This window comes from Tyto alba, unplaced genomic scaffold, assembly GCF_018691265.1.
Source record: "Tyto alba isolate M040663 unplaced genomic scaffold, T.alba_DEE_v4.0 Super-Scaffold_30, whole genome shotgun sequence".
Lineage (NCBI taxonomy): Eukaryota > Metazoa > Chordata > Aves > Strigiformes > Tytonidae > Tyto > Tyto alba.
The window spans coordinates 4762331-4785944 of NW_024881305.1; the positions used below are offsets into that span (position 1 = coordinate 4762331).

A 23614-nucleotide genomic window follows, 5' to 3' on the forward strand; every position below is an offset into this window, starting at 1 on the left:
ATCTGCTTGTAATACATAAAGATGATACCCTACACGAGGGATAGCAAAGCTGTGACTTATCCCAGATAATCTCTTCACATCCAGGGACTAGAGGAGCATTAAAGCTGGATAGCTCCCCCGCTAAAGCCATCACAGCAGTGCTAGGTGACGCAGACAGTCCTCGAAGGTGCTGTGCAGGAGAGGCATGATGCACAGTTGTTTAACAGGCCTGGGAGCTGGGGGGTGTAACCGGGTTTTCCACCGGCTCCTGCCTTTCAGCAAATTACTTTGTGCCTTGTTGAGTCCTATTTTCCTTAGAGGGGAGCCAGGGATTCACAGGGGAAATGCTGAGATTGCGTTAGCTAATAACTAGTGTCTGTGCCGCCGTTTGACTGTGCACTGCAAACCTGTTGAGGAGCTGCAGCTTAATTGGGTTAATGGTGACATTAACCTAGTGACACTAATCTCTTAACCTTCCAAAAAACCGCTATGAATCAGCAAAGATGGATGTTAATACTTCTCAACCCAAGAAAGGCTTATTGTAACTTACAGCCTCGAGACACAGCGAAGCCCTCGATCAAAAACCAGGTGAAAGAAATGCAGAACAGCAAAAAAAAAAAAAAAAACCAGCACTCCCACTGCCGTGGCCCCGTCAGGTCCGAGAGGGTTTTGCTACACTACAAACACCCGAGGCTGAAGCCGTGCCCTTTCCCACCCAGGCTGGGTCCCCTCCCTGTCCCCACCACCTCTCACCAGCCGCCGGACCCCCCCCCGCTCGCCCCCAGCCCCTCTCCCGGCCGTGGGGCAGCGATGGGCTGAGCAAGGCGGGTGCTTTATTTCGGTGGCTGCGCTGCTGCATGGGGCTGGCTGCGATGGGGCCCACGGCGGAGAGGCTGCGCTGCTCTCTGGGCACCCGCGGGGGTGGGCTGGTGATTTCGGGACGCGCCAGTAACTGTGGTTTTATTGCAGCTGCGGGCGGTGGGGAGCTGGACTGAGTGACCTACTGCTCTTCTCTGCTTTTGGATCTGTGGGAGGGCTGAGGTTTTAGGGGTTGGCCCTCCTTAGTGGAAAAAAAAAGAAGAAAAAGTGCCTTGACTTGGTTCTGGGACACCTTTTATAGGACTTTCCTAGAGCTATTCTTGTTTGTGGGTCATATTTAAAATAGCTGGTTTCATTTGCCTAACGGGGATTTGTAATCCCTTGATCTACAGTAAGTAAATATAATTTAATGCAAGCATCACAGGGTAATTCTCTGCTCATTTACCTTAGGTAGTTTAAGCAGCATTTCAGCTGCATTTTCTGCTGGCAGGTTTTCAGGGCCAAGCCAATGCACTCCCCTTCGGTGGTGTTCAGAACCCTCCCAACCACCCTGCGGCATGTGTGCGTAAAGTGCACATTTACCCATTTGCTCCGGAAACACGGCACAGGTGAGACACGGACAGGGGCGATTCAGAAAACAAATTGCTCAGACTTTCCCCCTGGACAGCTTGGGGTGTGCCAACCCCTTTTTCCTAATTTAAATGTAAATTGTGAGGGGCAGTGATAGCAAAGTACCATCCATCACTCACCGACGAGCTAAAAATCCATGTTAATGCTAAAGCCGCTCCAGTCGCCAGACTGCAGTATTAGTACAGAGACGAGCCAGGAAGGAAGCAGCTGAGAAGCTGCAAGCTGAACTGGCAGCTCAAAAATGCTGGAGGTGTAGTCTAGAGGCTGCTGACTTAATGTAATTGCGGCTTGCCTGGCCCACAACAAATAGGATTATTATGTTTTCTTAAGAAATAAATCCTATTTCTTATTTCAGGGAGCCCCGAGTGCCCTTGGCGCAGTTCAGCGGGGAGGGGATGATGGGGTGAGGACAGCTTGCCCTGTGCATCCCCCAAACACCCCTCACTTTCCTCTTCCCCTGCCCTCCGTGTGATTTAAGCCCCGGGTGGCGGGGGGGCACCAGCAGCAGAGCAAAGGCAAAAGAGAAGCAGGTCGTTCGGCCCCCCGGGGATGGGCTCAAACCGTGGGCGCAGGCAGTGGGTGCTCAGGAGCAGCTTGTCGGGGGCAGCCCCCCGCTTGCTGCCCCCCTCTTCACCCCCAGCATCGCTCCCTGCCCCTCGGCTGGGCACGGGGCCGTCCCTGCATGCGGACAAGAAAAACGGTTCAGCCTCGTGTTTCCCGGTGCTGTTTGCTGCCTCCCTCCCCCCTGCTCCCCGGTCTCGTCCCGTCTCTGTGCCGCGCTGCTCTGCCTTCTCTCGCGTGCCTGCGTGCCCAGCCACCGGGGCTGGCGAGCGCAAGCCCCGGGGAGACATCGCCTCGTCTGAAAAGCCAGTGTTTCCCTCTCCCAGCTGCAACTGGGACGCCTCCAACTACGGTCGGGCTAACCAGTACTACAACCACCCCAACTACCACCGACACAACCACCACCACCACCGACACAACCACCACCACCACCGACACAACTACCACAACTACCACCACCACCACCGACACAACCACCACCACCAGTACAGCCGCCACCACTCCACCCGCCACCACCGCCGCCAGCACTACAGCAGCTACAGAGCGGGCTCCGGCAGCCACCACAAAGCAGGAGTTGGGTACTGCGCTTTCCTTTTCCTCTAACCCCTCTAAACCCTACTGGGACCTTCCCCACGCCTTGCTCAGATTAATAACGGGGGCACGGGCAAAAGTTCAGACATCCCACGCTCCGGGAACGGCTTTGCGAGGAGCCGGAGGGGCCTCAGGGATTGAGGTGCACAAGTGGCTCCCGGCAATTTGGGGGTCTCTGGGCCACCCTCCTGGTCTGTCTCAGGGATAACGCAGCCCTCCCTGGGGGGGGGTCACGATACTGAATTAGCATCAGTGTTTGGGAAGGAGGTGGAAGAGCCTACAAAAGCTCTCAAAAGTACTATCTTGTATCTTGTTGCCATTGAGAAGGGGTTCTGTTACGATTATAGAATATGTCGCTTCCAATTTAGCACATCCACTCTTAGCTAAGAGACCTGTCATCATTTATATGAGTCTGTTGGTTTATGCTACTGTTCTTTGCCATGTAACCTAGCCATAGCCCACAGCAGAGCTGGGGAAGTGTTTAAGTTACAACACACGGGTGTGTGCCAGGTGTTTATCAGGTCAAGATAAACTTCTCAGGCAATCGGCTAGAATGGGATGATCAAACTCTGTTTTGGTGGAGGCATCTTCTCTACTGTGTGTGTTTTACTGATAGATACAGAGAGATGTATCTTGCTAAGTCTTGTTTTTAAAACACTGCTATAATGGTATCTACAGTTAATAAATAATTCTGGATAGTTATATTCAGGTTGTTCAAAAATAAATCAAGCTAGTAGCAAAAGGAGATGCAATCAAAATCATTCAGTTACGTGGCTGGATAGGACACACTCCAAAATGCGAGTGCAAAAGCTGCAGAAACCTTTGTTAACTCTTCAAAAAGAGGGAAAGGAGACAGTAGTAATAACAAATATCAGATTTGACACCCATTTAACTCAAGGAATTTGATTAAAGCAGTTCAGACCCCTTTGTTTATATTTTTGCATAAGATTAGCTCAGGGTGGTTAAAAAAACCACCAAAAACATGCTGAGAAGACCTGCCTGCACCTGATACCCCACAGTAAAATAGATTTGCAAATCAGCAGCCCATTTCCCTCTCTGCACTGATTTACTTACTAAAGATGCAGACCTGAACTAAGAAAATGTGACTTTGTGTTCCAGCTTGTGGCCCCACACACCTCCCCAGGCAGAGAAGCCTTTAGCTGCGCAAAGCTGCTAACTGCAAGTCAAGGGAAAGCAGAGAGGGAGCTGCACTGCCAAAACAGAATCAGCTTAAAAACCGGTGCAAGAAAATACAGATGCAGCTTCATCGCTGTATAGGAAGTCTCAGTAGTGAAGGAAGGTTGATACCGCAACACAGTCACTGTTAAGTGACTATGTGGGAAAACGGTGCTAATTGAAAATAGGCAATTAAGTGGTGAGGCACGCGCTGCCAGAGAGCTGAGAGGAGATGGGAGGAAAAGAGGAACGGCACGTGTCCCAAACCACCCCGGGGATGTGAGGGAAGAGGCTGAGCCGTAATGCGGGCAGACAGGGCAACCCCGTGGCAGCACAGGTTGTATTTGTACGAGGGATTCTAGGTCACGTCCCCGACACCACAGCATCAGGTCCTTGCAACTTCCTAAAAATCATGTATCTGGCCTCATCTCGAGGACTGCAGTTATTCATCTGTATTTGGTCAACCCAAAACCTGAGCTACACCCTGAAGTAAATAATAATAAAAAACCCAAGGTGTAACTTCTCTGATGTCGCTTAAACACACACTAAACCAGTGGATTAGCTCTACTTCACTAGAAAAGAAGTTCATCCGCTCTCCAAAGCAACGCCAACAACCCTTAACTTCAAAATTAGAAACGAGTGACTTCATTGCCCCACTGGCTGTCTCTAGACCCAGTAACATGACAATATTCTCTCCCAGTCTTTCCTTCTCGGTTGTGGCAGTGAAACTGTGTGCACTCGTGCACGCGTCTCCCACGTGTTTTGGGCACGAGTTCAGTCGGGAGGTTTCCCTGCTGACCGAAATCCTCAGGGATGTGCCACAGAAGTCTTCAGACTCCAAAGATAAGCTGAGTGCAGTTGGACTTAACCACCAATATGCAATGAGCTTCTGCTACCAAACTTCCCCCAAGGGTTTAAAGTTAAGGATCTTGAAAGGAACAAATACATCCTTAGGCATGCTTGTAGGACAAGATCAAAGCATTAACTTCGGGAATGATTTTGTAAGGTTTGTTACCGACACCAGATGCTAGATGAGGTCTCGTTCGTATATAATCCAAAATACTAACTCCTGTTCTAACCTGTCCACCAGCCACCAATGGATCGTCCATATGGGACATAAGAGCTATGGCTAATAGTAACTGGGCAAACATCACCTGGAGCCACAATTACTCTGCAGGAACTGACTTTGTGGTTAAGTATATCACCAGTAAGCATCAGATCGCGTGGGGAATCTACAGGGTGGTGCTGCCATTAGAGATCCTGCCAGCTCCCATGGTTGCAACCTATTACTCGGTCTTAATTAGTGCGTGTGGAATGATGCTCTATGGCCACGTGGAGGGTGGGAAGGGGAAAAGGCAGGTCACGGTCAGGGCTGTACGGAGTGCACCAGAGCTAATCCTGGTGATTCACAAGTGATTCCCCCTCCTTGCACCCAGTGCCGTAAGATGTTTATGAAACATAGATGAGCGAGGCTGTTCATTGAGCTGGGATGTATGCGGTCACAATGTAAAGAGCCTTAAAAATAGAGATAGATGGATATCTGTATGTATGAGGGGGGACAAAACTAAGGGAAAACAGATGAGATCTACATAAATTAGAGAGTAGTTTTAAATGCCTTTGAAGACAGGCTTCTTGAACCTGGAGTTGGCAGAATCATCTATGATCCCAAACCTCCTGTTGTATCGGATATCGTTATCTCTTAAAATTGTAAGGCTACATACTTAGTCTGGAAGCTCAAAGCTAATATCTCTGGTTTTAATACTTGTTTAGAAAGATGTTTACATGTTGTTGGTTGGTTTGGGTTTTGGATTTTTTTTTGTTTGGTTTGTTTTTTTTTTTTAATATACAGATAGGCAGTGGTGACTACTGCTTATCTCTGACTTTATTTCCCAGCCATTTCAGTCCTCACATCATCTGGTACGCCAGTCTTAAATTGGCATTTAAAATAAACTAACTAGGCATAATCATTGACAGCAAACCACTTTTGGTCATTTACAACATTGCTTAAGAGGTGATTTTCTAATGTGCAGCCAGTGCCTGGTCTCGCTCCGCAGCCTGCAGGGCTTCAGTAGGCAGCACGGGCTGGGCTATGCTCAGCCTTCCCCTTTTTAACTGGTTTCCATAATTCAAGATATGCATCAGCTTTCCAAGCCCTAAATGCCAAGTATCCCAGCTCCCAAACCACCCGCTCCCAGCCCTGGATTTTCCCCATCACTGGGAAGCACAAAGCGCAGGCGATGCCCTTCCAGAGCCCACGTGTTGATGCTGAGGCTGCACTCGGGATGAGCTGCAGCAGCAGCAGTGCCTTGGGACATCCTTATCAGGATCTAGCAGAGAGGGAGGAGATCCTGGAGATTTCAGCCCTTCCTGAACAGCCGTGACTCTCCTTCCTTTCTGGTGGCATTTGAAGCAAGTTGCATGCTTTTGGCCTCAAAGCCACATTTCTCCTTCCCCGCAGCACTGCTGAACTGGGAGGTGCGCACCTCCAGAGCCACAAACCAAAGCCCCCACTGCAGGCTTGCCTACAATTCAGTGGTTTAATGCTCAGCATTAAGTTCAGCAGCAAATGATTCCTGGCACAGTGCAAAGAACAGGTCATCCTCGGATAGAGCCTGGGAGCAACCAGCCCGCAAGCATCCCTCCTTGAGCTGAAGGGTTAAACTCATCTCGTTCCCAAAAGCGGCAACCTGCCAGCTGGGGCGAGCAGTCTCACAGCACATTTAATGCAACGTCCAGCTCGTTCAAAGCCTCCTTAACCTACCAGCAAAACTGGTGCGCAGGTACCGCTCCCAAAAGCGCAAGAATTGGCTCATTTACCGAGTCCTGTAGCACCTTTATCCAGCTGAGCGGGACCAGGCAAGTTTCAGCTGTTCCATGGTAAATACCCAAATATCCAGACCTGAGGCTGGCAGATAAAGGACCTAATCAGGTCTTAAAAGCAGGGAGAGATCTGAATAGCCACCAGTATTTTTTTCCAGAACGTCAAGCAGGGATGCAGCAAAACCCACACCGTATTCCTGCATCAACAACTTACTTCTATTCTCAGTGAGTAATAATCACAAAGCCATTATTAGCTCCCCGACCATCAAGCTGTATTATTTCTGCTCAGCAGCCAGGGATAGCGTAGCGCATTGCCTGCAGTGTCAACACAGTAATCTCTCCGAGCCTCCTGCGGCTGGGTTTGATGTGCGGTTTCTGTTTCTCAGGTAACAAGACAGAGAAATCTATCCCTGTTAAAGCTCAGACCCCTTCCTCTGTGCAGCTGGCGAATCTGACGCCGGGAATGATGTACAAGCTGTGGGTGTTCCCCATATGGTCTAGCCCCAGCGAGCACTCGTACATAACCTTTACCACCAGCTCAGGTGAGAGGGGCTTCAGCCCCGCGGCGGGGTGCGTGTCCGAGGCATGCCACATCCATCACCGCCGACGGCGTTCGCGTGGTGGCGGGAGGTGGTTTGACCATGACTGCATGGAACAACCCTCATCCACACCCCCCCCCCCCTCCACACCTCCCTCCCATTAACGAGCCACCCCCCCCCCAGCATTGCCAGGAGGTCGCTCCACACTGCGCGGAGGAGGGGAAGCCCCACGAGGGATGGGGAGCCCTTTGAAGGAAAGGGTCTTCAAGGAGGGTGGAGAACCCTCACGCAGCTCTGCTTGAAGCCCCGCCACGGTGCAGCTGCGCTTCCAAACGCGCGTTGCTACTCGTGGTCTGGCCTCGGGTCATGGCAGAGGGGCAGGCGGGGAGATATTGGGGATGGGGTGCAGGTGAGGGGCAGGACCGGGAAGGGGGACGCAGGGTTTGCAGAAGACATCGCTCAGAGCGAGGCACATGTGGCATATGCCTATGGTTTTCCATCCGCCAGGTATGTTTCCTCTGGCAACTTTGCGTTTAATTGCACAAGCAATTTTCCAGGCTTAGCACCTGAGTGATTTTTACAGCTTTCTAATTATGGGCTTCCTACTCTGCCCACCAAACGCCAGAGAAATACCCTTGTTGACTTCCACAGGCACTGAAGCGGGCTTTATGCATTTATAAAACTTCACCGTTCACATTTGATGAGTCTCAGTAAATCAAAACAGCCTTAACTTCCTTTGTATTCACCCCGGGGTTTTGCCGTAGGAATCTGTGCACAACGCCTGTCAAAGCGTGGATCTAAACTCTTAGCTGAAAAACCAAGGAGCAAGCAACACTGGAGCAGCCCACACTGACAGATGTAGTAGGTAGAGGCTGTGATTTTCAAAGAACTGAAATTATTTTGCTCAGATCCAGCCATGTAATGGAAAGCTCAAGCACTTACCAGTCTCTTTGCTGACAAGTGCAAAAGGAAAAGGTAATTCACAGCAAGGGAGTGCTGCAGGGGGAGGTGGGGAGCAGCAGCTCTCCCCACACCCCCTCTGCACGTCTTGGTGTCCAAAAATCTGGCAAGCCGTAACACCGCTGAGTAATTCTCTGATGTGCTAAGATGTCACAGGGACAGATGGCAACTGCTGGTATTTTTTGCATGTCTAATGCTGCCCAACACTGAGAAATAACCAGCCAGCGCTGACTTTGACTCTGTCCGGCCTCTGCCCTGCCCTGCGGGCTGATGTGCCGCCTCAAAGTGCCCCACCACCCTGGGACGTGGGTGAATCCACAGCACGGCAGCCCCAGGAAGATGCTTGGCTTTGCAGAGCTGTGTTTTCAAAACGGATTTCTTTTTGCTGGGTTTTTTCCCCCATCGCTCCGCTGCTGTACGTGCTGCGTGGCGTGGCTGCCGCGCCTGGGGACTTCTCACCGCTTTGCTTTGGCAGGACTCCGCTCGCAGGCACAAAAACTGTCTGCAGGTTTCAGGTCCCTGGGCTCCCGGTCTGTTCCTACATTGCAGAGGTTGATTCTGACCCCAGATAGTAAAAGAGCTGATTTTTCAACTCCAACTGTCTCCAGAACCGCTCCAGCTTCCGTGTTGCAGCCTCAATTTTGTTTCTGCTTCTGGACCCTCTCTTGACTCAGAAATCACCACCAGCTGGACAGCCCCCACCCATACCACCCTGTGTGTCTTTCAGAGATAATTATTTCCCAATCTGGACCCGCCTCTTTTTTTTTTGTCTTGCCTGCTTTTCACCCACTTTGGGATCTGGGGGGGAGAGCGGACAACCCCTTGCACGAGGGACAGCTAGGGGCAGGGAATCATTAGAAAAATGCAGGGGGGGGGGGGGGGGGGGGGGGAGAAAAAAAAAAAAAAAGCAATATTCTCGGCTGATTGATGCTGGCAGTCTTTGCGTATCTATTTTCTGTAGTTGAGGGGTTCCTACTGATATTATCATTGAGACTAAAGGATGGGGCCACCTTTGTCCTGTGATAGGGGCCAATTGGTGACCTGAGCCCTATCCCTGTGGGATGCACAGAGCTATCGCCGTCCCTGTGTGCAAAAACGCTGCAGATCCATTTCTTTGCTGGCTGGATACTGCTGACACAAGTGTTCAGCCCCCGCTGACAATCGTATGCCATCAGAAATGCTTCTGACAAAAAAAAAAAAAAAAAAAAAAAAAAAGCACTGTTCAGGGGTTTTGTGGGTTTTGGTTTTTAAATGTTTTGCAAATTGCTATTCTAAACGTTTCTTCAGTTGGAGGGCAGATAATTAAGAAGTAGTCCACCCACACTGTGGCTGCAGGATACTGCCCTCCGACTTTGCCTCTGATTAACTGACAGCTCAATAACCCAGAGTTCCTTCCAGTAGTAAAGGACACTTTGAAACTACAAACATAGCTTAGTACAAAGAGGTCTTCTAAATTAAAAAAAATAAATAAAATTCCCCAGCCCGTACAAACACTGGGAAGAGATACGGTCATGCAAGGCTGGAGCTAGTGAGACTTTACATATCCAACAGTCTGCTTTACAAAAACAGACAAAAATTTTGTTGATCTTCTGTTGTTGAAAAACAGTCAGCTTTGCTATTGGCATATAAACTGTGACTGTTAGGTAACGTGTTTTCTGCCACAAGATTATAATTAATTTTTAAAAAAAGTCACTGCAGTTGCATTTCAAATCTATATCTGTTTGATTACACAGCTGCTTTCCACTATTTCCCCTTGACATTGGCCTTACATTAAAGCAAATCAAAACATCCTCTCTGACAGCCATGTACTTAATCTTCTCTTTCTCAATGCTGCAATGACAGTCACTCGTTTACTCTAAATACAAGATTGCTGTGAGTATAATTTTGTCGTCATGTGTTGCTTTTTTGGGAAGGATGGCAATTATACCTCTACCTTGGCGTCAGGCAGTGCCACGATCCTACTGCAAGATCCCCTGGTGACTTGGTGCTCAAAATCCTCCCTCCCTGTAAAACTCACTCCCCATTCTGCATGGTGGCACAAACCCACCTCTCATGCTGCTCTGGCGTTTCATACTTTGAAGACCCCCTTATTTTCCCCTTCGCATTGGTTTCTGTAGAAACCCCATCCCATCAGGACTGCTAATACAATCTTTTCCCATTTCAAAGCTCTCCAGCAAAGCTTACTTTCCCTTTCCTCCCCAAGCACTCAGCTAATTGAATCCAGTTCTCAGCTCCACTCTGTTATAATTCCGTTCTCTCCATTATAAAAAGTGCATCTTCAAGGACTACGTAGCTCAGGCTGTATTAAAGGTAAATATTAAATGTGGCAGCATTAGAGGGAAAAGCAGCAAAAGGGAGGCAAGGCATCATTAGGCAGCTGCTTCCACACGGCCTCCCCAGGAGCTCGTTGCCGCTCACAAGAACAGTGTGCAGGGTCCGACATAATTTCGTTAGCAAACGGTACTCTTTCTTGTTGTTCTCCTCTTTTATCTGAATTTCTTTGTCACGTTTTGGCTGCAATTACCGACTGACAACGTGGCTTAGATTTCCTCCTAAGGCAAGGCACCTCTTCTCTTGGATTCAATTTTGAAGGAATAAGTACGCACTTACAGGCCTGAAATGGTGTGGGTTAGGAAAGTTTACCAATTCAACCCATTTTTAAAGTTTCTGTCTCTCTTACAAGACCCTTTCATTCAGAATACATTAGCAGAGGGCTACCTTTTATGCTTTCTTTGTAAGCACCATCTTGGGTTTTGTCACACGGGCACCGCAAAAGGATGCTCGCTGCACCGTCCTGCCCATCTCAGGCAAATCCCTGCTAAATCCCAATTCAATCCATCCAGCTCAGATCTCCCGCGCTCCTGCCAGGAATACCTATCTCTGTTTGCACTGCAGCCTGGTTAAATTTAGGCCCCCCTGCTGCGCTGAAGGTTATTTTCTCCTCTGCTCTGTCTTGCTGAATACGAAGTGCATGTCAGTGAGAGCCAGAAAACGGCAGCTTGTTGCTATTTATAGGACACAGATTTGTCTGACCGTGTCTGGGAGCTGCAAACAAGAAGTCAGAGTGTGTGAGGGAAGACATGGCAGTTTGGAACCAGAGCATTGTTTGGGGAACAGGACACCTCCTTGCTTGGTATTAATCATAATAATATTCAGTAGTCTTGAGGATGCTGGAAGCAGTGATAGAAAGAGCTTGCCCCAGGAGAAAAGACTTTCCAGTGCCGTCAGACCACCTCTCAACTACCTGGGACCCAGCTGCCCATCCTCAAAGAGCTATTCCCACTGCTGTGTCCCCTCCTGGGCACAGGCCAAGTCTTGATGGGCTTCCACAAGTCCCCTCTCAGCCCTGGAAAGCCCCCGTGGCCACCCAAAGGCAGCAGGACCCTGGCAGAGGTGGCAGCAGAGCCACTGCCCGTCGCCTCGCAGGATTCCAGTTTCTCCCAGCTCGAGGCTGTGGACAAGCCCGTCAGGGCTCAGCAACCCTCTGGATCCAGGGACTGGATCCTCTTGGGCACGTTTCTTTCAGCCCTTCCTGCTTCCAGGGTGGTTTTCAGGCACAGTAAATGAAAGATCAAATCTGTTACCCAGCTTCTTCTGCCATTATTTGCAATGCACCTTTCTCACTGGTGTGCTAGGTTTTACTTTATGTTGTGATCCTTCACTGTTTGTAGCTCCTGCTAAAATTTTGAGTTGACCTACCACCACAATAGAAGAAAAAAAAAAACAAAAGGCACAGATCCCTGTGCTACAGTCTCAGATAACCTGGTCGATACACACATAGACACACAAATGCAGCGCTAAAGAGAATTCCTAAATCAGTGGACTGTGTCTTACTATTCATCTATTTCCCTCTGTGGTTCTGGTCTGTTCCTTATTGCCCTTTTTTTTTTTTTTTTTTTTTCTTTCAATTTTCCTCCCAGCTTATACCAAGAATCACGTCGATATCGCAACGCAGGGCTGGTTCATCGGGCTGATGTGTGCCATTGCTCTCCTGGTCCTTATTCTGTTGATCGTCTGCTTCATTAAGAGGAGCAGAGGCGGGAAATACCCAGGTATGAGCAGCGCGTGGCAATCGTTTGTGCTCATGGCTTAAACATACCCAGGCTTCTGGGGGCTAATCAAGCTGTATTGCTCTCAGATAGATGCTTGTGATTACAAGGGCTTTTCTTTCTCTGCAGTGGGAACACTATTATTAGTGGGAAGCATTTCAGTTAATTAAAGGTCAGGTGAGGGCTCTGTGCTGTGCAGGCTTTAGGCAGCAGAGCTGGACACTTCTGTTATGCATGACCCAAGTCTGCAAATCTGCTCGTCCTCATCTAGAAAAAGATCTTTTCAGGCAAAAATCTCATTAAATGTTTGCAACGCTAAGATAAGGCTTAAGAAAATTCACCAATTAATACATCCTCTCTTGCTCTCTGGAGCGCCCTTGCCCTGGTGCCATCACAGCAGCACCCTTCACAAGGCCTTTTTTAAGCCTTTTGCAAGCCCTCCCAGGTGTGGGGTTTTTACCGAGTCAGTGAAAACCTGTACTTCACCCCACAGGGATTTTACAAAGACCCTCAAGGCCAGCTGCTGTTACTGTCTGGTTTATCTTCTCCACTGTTTTTTAAAGTGAATGTTGGGGATGTGCTTGTTTGCAGTACGAGACAATAAAGATGAGCATCTAAATCCCGAAGACAAGAACGTAGAAGACGGGTCGTTCGACTACAGGTATGCTTCCATTGGCATGTGCACCCCCGCGACCCCGTCTCCCCATCAGCCCCGCTCCCAGCCATCACAGATCTCACCACGCTACCCCTCCACATAACCGCAGCACCGCGGTGCCACACAGCCTCTTAAATTATTTCTTCCACCTTCCTCCTCCTGCCTCCTTCCCTCTGCAAGTCCTCTACCAAAGGAAACATTTCCTGCCTAAAACCCTGGAAGAGTAACCGGGCTGTGAGGATGCTGCTAAGGTCTCTTTTCCCTGTCAGCCTGGGAGGATCAGTCCGGGCAGAGAGCTGGGACTCTGGCATCAGCTACCTGGGACACAGCTCTCGCCAGGTGCAGATCAACCTTAAGGACACTCCTAATACATTAAAAAAAAAAAAAAAAAAAGACAAAAACAAACAACAAACAAAAACTCCAAAACCCAACACAAACCAACAAAAAAACCCCCAACCTTGAAGCAGCCTAAGGATATTTCAGGTATATCACCCTGTAGCTCAGTCCCTCTCCTATCCTTGAGAGAGTATCCAGGGGAGAAGTTGTTTGGATCAGCCCTGAAAGCATGCAAGAGTACTGGTTTGGGAGTCTGCCTGCATTCCAATCAAGGCTTTTCTGTAAGGTAAACCCCAGGCAAACCCCACAGAAGCACCCTTTGAGGGCTGCAGTTCTGCTAAACCCACTCTGATTTCCCCCCAACTCTGCTCAGCTGCTTTCACACAAAATGTCATCCTTTGAAGAGCAGCAGTGCCCATTTTTACTCCAAGAAAACTCCCAGGTTATTTCAGAAGGGTGCAAGCCCTCTCCCAAGCACCGTGGCACTCACAGCTCTGCTACTGCTCATGGTTCCCCCCGAGGAGGAGGAGCAGGAGCAGGTAACGACGTCAGGTCTCATTGGATTGCCCACACTTTGCAGATGACAGCACACTTAGCTTGCCCTTTGAGCACCTACAGCAGGCTTTGCTTTTCTTTAAACAATTAAAATGCACTTTTCCATCTGAGTTGGATCCAAAGCCCAATTAGGCTATCAGGAATTTTTCTCCTGATTTCAAAATGGGATTAATTAAACTCCATGTCATTACCAATACTCCTACCATTACAAATTGAGGTAGCAAAGATAGGAAGAATTTATTTATGATTCAGTAAGGGATGTAGCAAGACACACATGTTCTGCCAAAGACTTTAGAGGAAGCAAAATGAATATATCTGCCTGCACACAATACTTAAATGAAAGTAGAACAACTGCAGCCCTCAATGTGATCACATTTATATTGTTAGTGGCACAGTAACTCTATTTCAGTAGCGACTCCTTTTCTCCATAGGATGTTGTAAGCCCAAAGCTCCCCAGTCTTCTGATAGCAAAATACAGAATACAAATACACCCCAGCAGGAACTAGAATTAAGTGGCACGTTGTAGGAAAAAGTCGCCAGTCTTTATTGCCCTAAACAACACCCCGGGGGGGCAACACCTTCCTCACCTCCCTGCGAGATTTGGTTATCACTTCTAGCGGTAGCAAGCCACGCCGAGGCAATTACATTAAGTCCACATACAAATCGCAGTCTGGGGATGATGTTCCCTTCACATTCCTGGCCAGGACACGGAATAGCAGAGAAAAAATTAGCTCAGCCTGGTCCAGCTGCAGGCTTTGCCCCGTATCAAACGCATTTCTTCCCAGGCATGATTTTACAGGTGTAGACAGCACTCCTTGTACAGACACGAGCCATTACCATAACTGCATGCTACACGGCTAGTGGCCATACTTTGGCCAAAACAAGTCCCCTGAATGCTCCGAGTCATGCTAGGGATCCTCTTGGTGGATGGCGTAAATACCACGTAGCAAGCCTGAAACATCTCATCACCCAGGAGCTGCCCACACACAACCCCACGGGCTCAGCTCCAGCACCCCGATCTCAGACAAGGTCTCCACAGCCGAGCTTCTGGCAGTACGCGCTGATTTCAGAGATCTCCTTCTCAAGAGTCTGTTGAGGTGGTTGCAGTCAAGACCACCTCACCCCCCATCGCTCCTAAGGCAACTGCATTGCCCGGGACCACGTGCCTTGCACGGAAGGAAAACCAAGCTCTTGGCATGGCTGGCAGCATTGACAGTCAGCAATACGGCATTTACCGCCCAAGCACCATCCATAGGGCATTGCCTTCCGGGAAATGGGAAGGAACGGGGTAAATCTTTCATCCTACTACTCAGCAGATTCTGCTTAGCTGAAGCTCAAACTTCTACTGGCTGCCCCATTCCCAAAAGTTGGCAAGCTAAAGGCAGAGGTCAGTAGAAGGGCAACAACCAAGCTCCAAGATGCTCCCGCATTTTCAATCACACTGTCCCATGGACTAGATTGGGAAAAAAAAAAAAAAAACAAAACACAAACAATCAAAAAAAAGAAGAACAACAACAACAGAACACACCCACCCATACACTTTTCCCCCTCCTTCTCAGGAACAACAGGTTTCCTGGGAGAAGTAATAGGAGGCTTCCCTCAAGGAGGCAGAAAGGAAGGTGAACCTGAAGGATTGACATGAAACGCTGTTGGCTGATTAATATTCAAAATGATTGCAATGTTAGGCTCAAGGAGGGTAGCAATTATTATTTCAAGCAAGGCCAGGAATTGAGCTGACGTGAGTTCTTCATTGGTTTCCCTCCCCACCTCCACATAGCATGTCTGATATGCTCTCATCATATCTCACGTCCTTAATGCCCTGTGCATGCAACTTTTAAATCTCTGCAGCCTATAATTAAGAGATACTGTCACATCTTTCTGTTCCACTAACAGAATAATGGTTTTCCTGAGCAGAGGCTAAGCTGAGAAGCTTATTTTCAAAGCAGGAGACCATTATCCTTGGACAATGTTCTGTGCCAGTGACTGTGCCTCATTATACCAAATGTTTAAGCTGCACGTGGGGGAGTCGGCTGGAAACCCTGGCCACTGGGAAGGGAAAGTTGAGTGGTTTTACCTTCTGGGCTCCAGTTCCGATTCAGGACAGCATCCTGTGGCACAGGTTACACACTGCAGGCAGTGCCAGCTCGCCCCGAGTGGACCATCCCAGCAGACATGGGGACAGGAGGACACCGAGTCGTCCCCCTGAGCCGAGCGAGGGGAGGAGAGGTCTGGCCGAGAAGCCTGGGGAGCTGTAGGCTCGTCAACAGAGAGCACGATGCTGGTGCATGACTCTGTCGTGAAAACCCAGCCGGAGGGGGAAACCGAGCGACCCGTTCACTTGGCCCTTGTCCTGCTGCACGTCAGCCCCCAGCAGCGACCGCGGTTCCCTACAGCCGCTCGCTAAGGGACTTCAGCCACGAGCCCTGTTAGAGCAGCCTGACGGCGAACAGCCCCCTTCCCACCTGCACCATCCACTGCTGCTCTGGATTAGCTTTCTCGGGGAAGCCAATGAGGCTCATCCAGCTCGGAACAATTATACTGGCTCCATTTGGTATAACGAGGCAATTAGCTCCATGAGGAATGCAGACGTTTCTTTTTGGTTTTTAGCACTGCCCCTGTAAATGCAGACCTCATCATATCTCTCTCTGATCAGGCTCTTTCTGCTTCTCTCTGTTTTATTCCCATTCTTTCTTCTCCTTTTCACCTGGTCTATCCACATGGACCATGAAGGTCTCTTGAAAGGTAGGACCACGTGCTGCCAGAAGTCCGGCACATTTAGCTTTTTTTATTTTCCTTCCTTCTAGCTATTTATTTCTTTATAGCTGAAACTATACCTTCCCCTCCCTATTCCCATGTACCTGCCTCCACTTAACACATTAAACAAGATCCCTCTAACTCCCAATAGCATCGAGGGTACCCCCACGTCCAGCGAGTTGCATCTTGCTTGGAAATGCTCTGGGAGCTTGGGGCACCCCCCCCAAGTGCCAGCCAGACGCCCCCCCCCCGCCCCACGCTCGAGCAGCTGATCCCTCCTGGTATAGCAGGACCTGGGGATGATGCCCTCGGTGCATTCAGTGCCCTGATGTCAGACACCCAGGGGATGGTGACAAGGGACACGAGTGAAAACCGCTAGATCTTAAAGATCCTGCCCACTCTTTGTCTCAGCCCTGAAAAGTCCTCCCCCCTCTTCTCAATGATTTATGCAACTCAGGATAACGTTTCCCAAATGGTTTTCATCTGGGTGCTCTGGTTCTCTAATGCACACATCAGCAAACCCCATAGAAATCCATTTTAACAGGGTTATATTGCATCAAGATGCTGATGAATATCTGCTTCGCCCTTCTAATGCACTAACAGGATAAATAGTACTGGAGAGAGGTAAAACCGGGGGCAGGTTCAGGAAACGCACTGCTGGGGTGTTTGGTGCTGCAAACCCCCTATTAAGGAAGATCTGGCTCTAGAATCAGCTTTAACTGAACCCCAAACCTTAGGAAAATATAATGCAAATAAAGGGATCTGGGTTTTGCCACTCTCTACTTGGCATTTATTAGGCTTTCTAACTGGCAGTCCTGCTTGCAGACTGAATTTTCTTCCTCCTCCCCGCAGAAAGAAGCTGCTTTCAAAGCTAACAAGTTATTTTTTATTATGATGCCAAGTTAACACAAGACCTCAAATATTGTTTTTGTATTATCACTTAATTCACAAAGTGCTGATATAAGGAACTATGTTAGAAGGCTGTGTGTTGTACTGTGGGATACCAAATTCCTCTCCCACTGTAGAGAGATGATGCTATTAATTAAATGGCATGAGAGAGATTTAATGCCTTTCCCAGCTGAAGAGCATTTTGCTTCCTGGCCCAAGCAAAGTGTTTCTTGTGGCTTTGCAGGAGGCAAACACCTTTGTGTGGACACTGACTATCAAGGGCTGCAATCAAAGCACAGTACTTTTACCGATTTAAAAAAAATAAATAAATAAAGGGACAGAGTGCCATGCTGGGGAGTGAGGCTGAGGAGTCCCAGGCTAAAACAACAACAATAAAAAGACAGGAACGGAGGTGGGAAGACAAACGTTTAAGGTACATATGTGATACCTTTAGGAGTATTACACAATTTGCATGCTGGACATAAGATCAAATATGAACTGAGGAATAGTTGATGTGAAAATTAATTTTTATATATAGCAGTCCACTCTCATCCTCCATGCAATGTTATCTGTGTTTATGAGATACCAGCCCTTGCCCTCCAAACAAAAAAGAAAGCAGCTTTTCCTTGTTTTTTTGTTAAAAGGGTTTCTTTAAAGGGTTGGGATTTTTCCTGTGGGTCAGACTATTTATATTTCAGTAACCTGGATTAATCTTTCTAGTGAAAGAGATAAAACGATAAAGAATTGAGCAAACAAGCTTACATGTTCAGAAATAAGCTTAGAAAGGTAAATTCCCATGTGTTTTGGAAGCTGCACAGAACTTGGCATCCTATACATGCCCCCTCGCAGTGCTTTGAGAGTGCTCCTCATTGCATGTAGCTAAACAGCCAAGTGTGGTTTTTTGCAAGGAAATCTGGAAACAAACCTCACTAAAGCCGGTTACACCAAGGTTGGCTAAAACGCTAAGAGAAAGAAAGAAAGAATATAAGCAATGACAAGGAAAGGATATTTATAACGTACATCCAGTTGGACTGAACTAAACATCGTATGTAATACAGGTTTAAAAAAAAAAAAAAAAATTTGCTTTCTAAAAAGAAAAGTCTGAAGGTGGGGCTTGCAGAAAGACCAACCACAGCGCCAAGTGCAGAGGCAGCTGTGGGTCTCCCCACGCCGTGACGGGCTGTCTGCAGTCCGAGCACCCCGCACTTGCCCTCTCTGGGCAGTACGTTTGCACACTGGATTTAGTTTTGAATATCCAGACCTTGGGTGAAGGTTGTAAACCCCCATCCTCAACCTTTACTGTGTCTGTCTGTCTTCTGCTACCCAGCGATGAAGACAACAAACCCCTGCCAAACAGCCAGACCTCCCTGGACGGCACGATAAAGCAGCAGGAGAGTGACGATAGCTTGGTGGACTATGGAGAGGGGGGCGAAGGGCAGTTTAATGAGGACGGCTCCTTTATCGGGCAGTACACGGTGAAGAAGGACAAAGAGGAGACCGAAGGCAACGAGAGCTCAGAAGCCACCTCCCCAGTCAATGCGATCTACTCGTTGGCATAGTGCAACGCGCTGAAACCACAAACAGCCTGAGGTGTTTGTAGTGGATGGGGGTTAAACAACAGCCGCCGCCGCCACTACCCGCGATAGAAACGTGTGATTGAAACCAACCAACAATGACAAAAAAACAAAAAAAGGAGAAAAAAAAAAAAAAAAAAAAGAGCTTAAAAAAAAAAAAAATCCAAGCGAACCGGCAGACCAGGTGGCTGCCGATGCCATCTTATCCTTAGCAAACAAGCGAATGGCAAGGACTCCCGGGGCGTGGATGGGTTGTAGCTGTAGCTGAAATCTGGGCTGAGCCAGAGAGGCTGGAGGAGGAGTGGGATGCTCGAGCTACACCCCAGCTTTGGGGCTGGCCCCAGCACCCAGAGCCAGCCCGGCAGGAGCCACACGATGGGCTCGGCCCCCCAGGCTCCCCGAGGCCCTTTTTGTTCATTTAGGAGGGAATTAAAAAAATTCTTCTTTTTAATCTTTACAGGAAGGTTCCAGATAAGAGGGGAAGGGGTGGGGGGAAAGAAAAAAAAAAAGAAAGAGAGTTTAGGGAGGGATGAGGGGTGAGTGGGGCCTGGGCAGAGCAACATAAACGCATGAAAGGAGGAAAGTGGTGGATCTTTGGGTAACGACACCACGGCACTGTATTACCGAGATGTCCATCCTCACAGCAGCACCTTGCCCACAGCCTCTCCCAAACTAGTCAGCACCACAACCGCCTTCCCAAAAGATCAACAGCACCTATGCAGGAAGAGCAGGTCCCCACCGCTTCCCTCGGCACCGTCACTCGCATCGGGGCTGAGGCTCCACGGTCCGTCCTCCCTGCAAAGCCCATGGGGGGGTCACCCGCCACCCCCACGGGGCTCCGGAGCACCCTCAGAGGACAAGAGGTTGCAGAAGAGCTTGTGGGATTTGTGGAAGGACGGTCAGGTGCCGCTCATCCTCCAGGATAACAGCATTGCTTGCCTGGGTAATTGCAGGCAAACTATTTTGGTTTAGTCTTTGCTTTGTAAGAATTTGGGGGGGGGGGTAAACTCTCCCCAGACCGTTCCTGCTTTCTTTTAAAGGCAACTCCATAAATCTTATGTAGCAAAGAGGGAGTGGAAACAGGATTAGTATTAACGTAGGATGAGGGGACCAGAAATAGCTTATTAAAAAAAAAAAAAAAAAAAAAAAAAATATCAAAGCCACCCAGTCAGGATGAGAAGCACCCACTGGGATCGGGTGGAGGATCCTGATCTGCAGCTTGAACGGTTCAGGGACGCGTGTCCCTCGGGAGACAGGGAGGAAGGCACGTGGCGGGAGCTCAGGACCCGAGGTCCCCATCTTCCTGAGGCACTGGGGATGAGCCGGACTGACAGTGTTTCCCACTAAACCCCCCTCCTCATTTCTGACAGTGGCCTTTTCCCCCCCCTCCATCAATCAGCCTGAGCGAGACCCTTCCACAAGCGAGCGCCTGCACCGTGGGACTTCCCCTCCGCTGTCTTATTATTTACATATCAAGACAAACACGCGATTTAAGTTAACCCGTTAACACACCGTAACAAAGCGTCTCGGATAGGAGTGCTCCTTCACATGCCTTACACAGCTTCAGACTTCCCGTGAAGTTTAATAAACTGATACTATTCCATTCCCCCACCGCTTACGCGCCCCAACGCAATGGTCTTTGATCCACCAGACCAGTAGGAGTAGGATGCCTGGGCAGCTCTCCCAGCTGAGACAGCATGGATCACTGTAGAAGGTAGAGTTTTATAATAGACCGTACTTAGTGGCCGATGCCATGTGTATTCTCCCACTTCCTGCACTTTTGAAACCAAAGGTACCTTCGCTGAGAGAGATTGGATTTCTTCAGACCGTTTCACAGACAGCGAACGACGTTAGGATGGATTTTTCTTTCGTTTCTTTTTCCAAGGAGGATGTTTTTGTTCGGCATAATGGATTAAATGCAATAGGATTAATGCAATTATTCTTTTAGCTTTCAAGCTGGTTTGCTATGAAGACATACTGCTAACAAGAACACTTCTACTAATATGGATTGTTGCGATGGACTTTGCCGCATTCTTTAAGCTGCTAATGGCACAACTATCCTGTGCTTCGGGGAAGAGCTCGGGCCCGGTCAGCACCTACTGCTGGATCACACAGGGAAAACAGGAGAGAGCTGGATGCAAACCAAACAGCGAAGGAGTTACATTCACCAGGAGGGTTTAGGCTGGTGTTGACAAGCAGAGCCCCCTCCTAGAGCTGGGGGAGCTCCCAGAGCATCCCCAGGGCAGGGATGTCCCCTCCCCACTGCACAAGAACCCATCTGCCAGGGTCCTCCACCCGTGTCATCTTACAGAGTAGGAGCCACACATCTCGCTCCGTTACCACCAGTGTAAATGCATTCGTGCAACAAGCCCGTTTTCTACTGCTGCCACTCGCCACTGATCCGGTTGAAGGAGAGCATCTCCCAGCCCATTCCCAGGACACGCATTCGGTTTTTAAGCAAACACACGAGGCCAAATATAACACAGCCCTCGGTCCCTGGGATAATCGCTTCCCAAGCCTACAGCTGTCCTTACAGTGTTGAGTTTGTGTAACTTCTTGCCCAAGCAAGAAACGAGGAGAGAAAGACACTACAGCCTTCGCTGCGGAAAAGCTTCTGTCGCCAGAGCTGGGCATCTTCATTCACACCCAGCACACCAAAACCTCACTGCTTTGTGGACCAACCGCTAAGAGGGACTACAAGACCCTTGGCTACCACGCAACACCTCCAAACCTCAAGAAAGTTGGTCAGGATTTACTGGAAGCAGAGCGGTCTGTATCATGTATCTGTATTACGTGCCATTTACATTAAAGCCTGTATTTCTGTCCTGGCATTAACCACCATTTTACTGAGCAAACCTCTTAGCGTCCATTTGGAACTGGAGAAGTGTTTCACCCTGTAGCTTTGCAGCGTGTGCCCCGTGGCATGCCTCGGCAGGCGGGGAGGGAAGGAGCTGAACTCAGCCCAGCTAGTCCTGTCCTTGCCCCAAAAAGTCTCGCAAAAAACCATTTAGAGTCCTACCACCACGTTACTTCAGGTAACCAGCAAAGGAAGGCAGTGTCTGCAGAGGGCCCGGTGCACAAACGGCTCAGTGTAAGTTACTTGTAGCCTTGTATTAGCTTGGTGTGAAAATTATGCAAAAATTACAAGGTATAGTAAAAAATTTAACATTCCTTTGAAACTTCCCCTAGAATTTTGGAGCTCAAAGAAGATTCTTGCTAAGTTCAAAACTCATCCTGAGCATAACATTTTTCACTCCCTTTAATAAAGGTTCAGCAGATGTTTGCATGTGCAGTTAACTGCGTCACGGGGAGCAAAGCCCTCACTTGCTGCGACCACTGAAACCGCCACAGCTGTAACAGGGTGACCCCCACGCTGCCCCAAAAACGCATTCACACACCCCTCCCCAGAAAGAGCCAGGGCCCGGCTGCACCCACCCGGGCATCGTGGCCACGCTTCTGCCAGGCGCGTGTCCTCTGAGCGCTAGGAGCTGGATGGAGACCCCGCACGAGGACCGCTGGTGCTGCTGGGCGTTGCACACCCGTCTCCGCCTGTTTGGGTGTCTGCCTGTCCCCAGTGTCACTCCGGGGGAGCTGTTTCGCTTCTCCACCCCACAGCTGTCCCTCTCTGAGGGCGGGGGGACAGGCCAGTCACCCCATCTCCTGCTACCTATAGCGTAACCCCCCAGGATCCGCACTGATGCTCGGGAGGGCCCTATAGCAGCCACCGGGCAGGACCCCATCACAGGGGTGACCGTCCCTGTTTGGGATCTGCACAGCCTCTCGGGAACGGGGCACATTTTCACCTTTTCTTTTCCAGAAGATACATCTTCATCAAAGGGTTTAAATTAGGGGCCAACACTTAATAAATAAAGAAGAGCCAGACCTAAAAATCAAGTTCTCTCAGAAGCTGGGGGAAAAGGCAGTTTGGGTCCAACTCCCAACTTCCAAATCTGAGCCTGTTTATAAAAAGGTCCAAGCCAAAACCTCATCCGTGTTCTGGAGATGGATCCAGACTCTGCCAGCTGCACGTGAGCCCAAGGACACCGCCGGGCATCCCCGACGCGCAGCCTGCTGCTATTTGGAGCCCTGCACGTGTACAACCGCCGACACGAACCGCAGGAACGCGGGGCACGAGAGGACACTCGCTGTGTTGATGTGATCTTGAGGCTGCTCCCATTCTCCCTGAAGTGATGTTGCAGTAAGACACAGAAAAGCAGCGGGAGGGGGGGAAAAAAAAAAAAAATAAAATAAAAAAATTGAGTTTTGGTATGGGCCCTGAAATCCTGCTCACAGAAACCTCAGCTGGCTGTCCTGTCGGGACACAAGGCCATGACCCTGCCAGCACGGCTGCCTTGAGGATGACAGACCCCGAGTGTGCGTGTTAAAGTAATTTCTGAGCTGAGAGATCGACCTGGTGCTGAGGAGCCGCAGCTCCCGCCGCCGTCGCGCCAGGGGAGCAGGAGGGGTGCGAAGGCAGCGTCGGCCGTGGCCGGAGCCGTGCCCCTTCCCTTCCCTGCACGCAGCGCTCGCTCCAGCCCTCCTGGCAAGTCCCGACTCCTCTCCCCGGTGCCAGCAGAGCTGCGAGTTCAACCTGCAAGGCAACGGCCGTCGTACCAGGCTTAATTGTGCACTAGCAGCAAACAATTTCAGTTAAGCAATAAACAAACCTTGTGAAAAGAAATAATTAAAAAAAAAAAAAAAAAAAAAAAAAAAAAAGACCACATTCTA

General features: G+C 49.3%; 1 protein-coding gene across 28 annotated transcripts in view; it reads left to right on the top strand.

The window, feature by feature from the left end:
* Positions 1–21717, top strand: part of NFASC (neurofascin) — a 94439-nt gene extending 72722 nt beyond the window's left edge. For 10 of the 28 annotated variants that reach the window (XM_042800171.1, XM_042800175.1, XM_042800173.1 and 7 more), the window contains 7 exons: positions 2316–2567; positions 4847–4963; positions 6963–7118; positions 11996–12127; positions 12716–12785; positions 16401–16412; positions 18640–21717. In XM_042800171.1, coding sequence (XP_042656105.1) covers positions 2316–2567; positions 4847–4963; positions 6963–7118; positions 11996–12127; positions 12716–12785; positions 16401–16412; positions 18640–18871 — 971 coding nt within the window. In that variant the 3' untranslated portion in view covers positions 18872–21717. Of the gene's footprint in view, positions 1–2315; positions 2568–4846; positions 4964–6962; positions 7119–11995; positions 12128–12715; positions 12786–16400; positions 16413–18639 lie in introns of those variants that run through there. The other 18 variants (XM_042800185.1, XM_042800187.1, XM_042800188.1 and 15 more) reach the window with 6 other exon arrangements.
* Positions 21718–23614: the final 1897 nt, after the last annotated feature.